This window comes from Nerophis ophidion, linkage group LG17 (genome assembly GCF_033978795.1).
Source record: "Nerophis ophidion isolate RoL-2023_Sa linkage group LG17, RoL_Noph_v1.0, whole genome shotgun sequence".
NCBI lineage: Eukaryota > Metazoa > Chordata > Actinopteri > Syngnathiformes > Syngnathidae > Nerophis > Nerophis ophidion.
Genome location: NC_084627.1, coordinates 16707496 through 16712417, shown reverse-complemented (window position 1 = coordinate 16712417; position 4922 = coordinate 16707496). Strand labels below are relative to the sequence as shown.

The 4922-nt window shown below is 42.9% G+C and overlaps 1 protein-coding gene across 1 annotated transcript; it reads left to right on the top strand.

Annotated features, from left to right (window-relative positions):
- Positions 1–3224: 3224 nt before the first annotated feature.
- Positions 3225–4208, top strand: cmlc1 (cardiac myosin light chain-1). Its single transcript, XM_061876410.1, has one exon. The coding sequence runs from the start codon at positions 3319–3321 to the stop codon at positions 3910–3912; it is 594 nt and encodes a 197-aa protein (XP_061732394.1). The 5' UTR covers positions 3225–3318; the 3' UTR covers positions 3913–4208.
- Positions 4209–4922: the final 714 nt, after the last annotated feature.

The following is a 4922-nucleotide window of genomic DNA, read 5'->3' as shown; positions in this document are numbered from 1 at the left end:
AAACAAAAAAAAAATATTTTTCCCTTATCTTTTTCCATTTTTCATCCATTTTGAAAAAGCTCCAAGGAGCCACTAGGGCGGCGCTGAAAAGCCACAATTTGCAGACCCCTTTTTGTGGCAGCGTCGGAGAAAGTTGTAATTGTAAACAAACTACGGTGAGTTCAAGGACTGCCACCATTAGTAGGACAAAACGGCCGCTCGCCAAATACTCATCTGTGAAGCGTGTTTAATATAAACAGAGGGATTTCTAACATTTAGGAACATTTGTGTCATGTTGTCTTCCTACAGAAAACATATTAAAACAGAATATGTATTTTTCTCATTTTTTTTCCATTTTTCATATATTTTTGAAAAAGCTCCGGTGGGACAAAGAGGGCGGCGCTAAAGAGCCGGAGGTTGCAGATCCACTTTTGTAGCAGCGTCGGAGAAAGTTGTACATGTAAACAAACTACGGTGAGTTCAATGACCGCCATAGTTAGTAGAACAAAATGGTGCTCGCCGAATACTCTCATCAGTGAAGCATGTTTAATATAAACAGAGGGATTTCTAACAAGCCCTGCGATGAGGCGGCGACTTGTGCAGGGTGTTCAAAGCCTTCAGATTGTAGCTGAGATAGACTCCAGCGACCCCGAAGGGAATAAGCGGTAGAAAATGGATGGATTTCTATTACCATTTTTTATGTCATGTTATCCTCCTACAGTAACCTTTTATATTAAAACCCCCCAAAAAATGTTTCCTTTATCTTTTTTCCATTTTTCATGCTTTTTGAAAAAGCTCCAGGGAGCCACTAGCACGGCGCTAAAGAGCCGCATAGCCGCAGGTTGCAGACCCCCTTTTTGTGGCAGCGTCGGAGAAAGTTGTACATGTAAACAAACTACGTTGAGTTCAAGGACCGCCATAGTTAGTAGAACAAAATGATGCTCGCCAAATACTCTCATCAGTGAAGCATGTTTAATATAAACAGAGGGATTTCTAACAAGCCCTGCGATGAGGCGGCGACTTGTCCAGGGTGTACGGCGCCTTCAGATTGTGGCTAAGAGACTCCAGCCACCCCGAAGGGAATAAGCTCTAGCAAATGGATGGATTTCTATTAGCATTTTTTATGTCATGTTATCCTCCTACAGAAACCTTTTATATTCAAGGGGAACATTATCACAATTTCAAAAGGGTTAAAAACAACAAAAATCAGTTCCCAGTGGCTTGTTGTATTTTTTGAAGTTTTTTTTTTAAATTTTACCGGTAACGGAATATCCCTAAAAAAAAGCTTTAAAGTTCCTTATTTTCGCTCTCTCGAAGCCACTGTTCATTTTCCTGAGACGTCACACAGTGCTGCCAATGTAAACAAACAATGGCGAATATCACAGCAAGATATAGTGACATTAGCTCAGATTCAGACTCGGATTTCAGCGGCTTAAGCGATTCAACAGATAACGCATGTTTTGAAACAAATGGTTGGAGTATGAAAGTATTGAAGAAGAAACTGAAGCTATTGAGCGAATAGCTATTGACTCTATTCATAGCCGTAGCATGGCTGAATAGCTGCGTTAGCATCGCCGGTAAAATGTGGGGACGAAACGATCAGGACTTTCGCATCTTGTGACACTGGAGCAACTTATATCCTTCGATTGGTAAGTGTTTTTTTCGCATTAAATGTGAGTGGAAGGAAACGTAATATAGTTGCAAATGCATTTGCAAGTTATCCATACAGCTCTGTGCCATCTCTGCTTTAGCACCGCTGGTAAATAGCATGTTAGCATCGATTAGCGTAGCATGTTAGCATCGATTAGCTGGCAGTCACGCTGCGACCAAATATGTCTGATTACCACATAAGTCAACAACATCAAAAAATTTCACCTTTGTGATTTCGTTGACTATATCGTTGCAAATGCATCTGCAGGTTATCCATACATCTCTGTGCCATGTCTGTCATCGCCGGTAAAATATGCAGACATTCCGGCACATTCAATATCCCTCCCTGTTAGTGTTGTTACACCCTCCAACAACACACCGACGAGGCATGATCTCTCCAAGGTTCCAAAAAATAGTCGAAAAAACGGAAAATAACAGAGCTGAGACCCGGTGTTTGCAATGTGTTGAAAATGAAAATGGCGGCTGTATTACCTCGGTGACGTCACGTTCTGACGTCATCAACAAAAGAGCCACAAACAGAAAGGCGTTTAATTCGCAAAAAATCACCCATTTAGTGTTTGGAAATCGGTTACAAAAATATATGATCTTTTTTTCTGCAACATCTAGGTATATATTGACGCTTACATAGGTCCGGTGATAATTTTCCCTTTTAAAACCCCCCAAAAAATGTTTCCTTTATCTTTTTTCCATTTTTCAAGCTTTTTGAAAAATCTCCAGGGAGCCACCAGGGCAGCGCTAAAGAGCCGCATTGCCACAGGTTGCAGCCCCCTTTTTGTGGCAGCATCGGAGAAAAGTGTACATGTAAACAAACTACGGTGAGTTCAAGGACCGCCACGATTAGCAGGACAAAACGGCGCTGGCCAAATACTCTCACCAGTGAAGCATGTTTAATATTAACCGTGGGATTTCTAACAATTAGGCAATGTTATGTCATGTTGTACTCCTACAAAAATCATATTAAGACCAAAAATATATTTCATGTTTTATACATTTTTGAAAAAGCTCCAGGGAGCCACCATTACAGTATAATAACTCTTGAATGGGAACGTTTGCACAGAAACTGAATCACTTCCGTAATAAACATTTCGATGAATAAGCACCGGCAAGTCATTAAAATGGCTTTTTTGGGGTTTTTATTTTTTACCGTCCGTGCACATATTTACACTTGATAATGATAGGCTATTACTAGAAGGCTGTGAAAATGAGTTATGCCTAATTGAGACGGGGCGCAGTCCGTCAAATAAAAACAGAGATGTTCCCGCAGAAAGCACTGATTCCCAGACTTTTTAACAGTTGCCGAGAAAAGCTATTTCCGTCGCTCTCCCTGGTGGCTTGATATATTATCTGTGCTCTGATCCCTTTGTCCATCAGAGAGACAGAACATTTTTGGCCTAATGCAACTGGACCCTGGCTAATGACAGCAAAGAGCACCGGCGGCCAGATGACAACAGCTGAGAACAATACTTAATGTTGACATCACTTGCTATGGGATATCTATTTCGGGTTTCTTCCTTTTATAGCGCGCTGTAGGAAATTGCAGTGTGGCTCCCTGGAAGGAATCGGCGTATAAAAGCTCGGCAAAGCGAGGTGGGCCTCTGTCCTCCGGAGTCCTTTTCAGTCCCTTTCAGGCATCCTTGTTTCAAGCTCGCCCCTCAATCCCCGTCAAACATGGCACCCAAGAAGATCGAACCAAAGAAACCGGAGCCCAAAAAGCCCGAACCCAAGGCTTTCGCCTCCAAGCCGACTCCCGAGCCGCTGCCCGACAAACCAAAGGAACCCGACTTCGACCCTAAGAGCATCACTGTCGAATTCTCCAACGATCAAATCGAGGAATTCAAGGAGGCCTTCGCCTTGTTCGACCGAACCCCGAAAGGTGAAATGAAGATCACGTACGGCCAGTGCGGGGATGTGATGCGAGCCCTCGGCCGGAACCCGACCAATGCCGACGTCCTCAAGGTGCTGGGGAAGCCGCGGCTGGAGGACATGGGCTCCAAGATGGTGGACTTTGAGACCTTCTTGCCCATGCTGCAGCACATTTCCCGCGCCAAAGACCAGGGCAACTTCGAGGACTTTGTGGAGGGCCTCAGGGTGTTTGACAAGGAGGGTAACGGCACCATCATGGGGGCCGAGCTGCGCCACGTCCTGGCGACGCTCGGGGAGAGGATGACGGAGGACGAGGTGGACAGACTCATGGCCGGGCAGGAGGACGCCAACGGGTGCATCAACTACGCCGCGTTTGTGAAGCATATCCTCTCCGGATGAACAGGATGCTTCAACAGAAAGACTTCTCCTAATTCCCATCACTTTATGGACTCTTAATTTAGCATTTGTCCTGTTACCCCGCCTTCCTGTTGGGGCAATGAAACACTCTGGACACACGTATTAATAAAGGGAATTTTATCACTAACCGCCTTCCCCAAATGTCATTTTGAGAATAAACCATAGTCGAATTGAACGAGAAAATGAGTTATGCTAATTAACTTTGTTAAAATGATTAGGGGAAAGTATTGTGGGGACGGAAAAACGAGACACAAATAAATAATAGGATTTGTCTGCCAGATTTGATTGTGTTCCAATTTACACCAGGAGACTCGGCTGGAGAGGCGGCTGCTGTGGATCCACACACACATTCTGAACACACACTCCCTTGAACAAAGTGGACTTTGACAAATACCAGACAGGTGCCTCCTCGTATTTGCTGTTGATGATGTGATGGCTTGTTAACACAAAACCTTAACAACGTTGTCACTTAGTCAAGACATGGCTGACATTGTCAATCAGCGTTCGTTACACAGTAGTCAGCGATCATGACGACCCTCAAATTCCATATCTGGTATAATAATAACGTGTTATTTCAGTACACGGCATTGGCATACGGTACATGATGGCCGACATAGGCGTTTTAATGCTTACATTTCTACATGACATTTTGTCTACAATCAATAAAAGTGGCGGTTCGCAACATGCTCACAGCAAATGTTTTAAAGGCAATGCACATTTATTTATACAGCAGAGTTCACACACAAGGCATTTTAAAGTGCTTTACAGAAAATTACAAAAAAGTTAAATCATAATTAAAATAAAAATAAAAAAATAAAATCATCATTGCAAACTATTGTAATTTAATTTAAAATCAAACAGTGTGCATAAAATACTTTAAGTTGTTGTATGCACGGTTCAATAAAAGTAAGTTCAGCCTCTATTTGGACATTGCCGACACTAAAGCCTGTCTCAAGTCTTCTAGAAATCTATTCCAGAATTTTGGAGCATTA

Excerpts from the sequence above, each read along its gene's own strand:
- cmlc1 (XM_061876410.1), top strand. The coding sequence starts at position 3,319 with ATGGCACCCAAGAAGATCGAACCAAAGAAACCGGAGCCCAAAAAGCCC.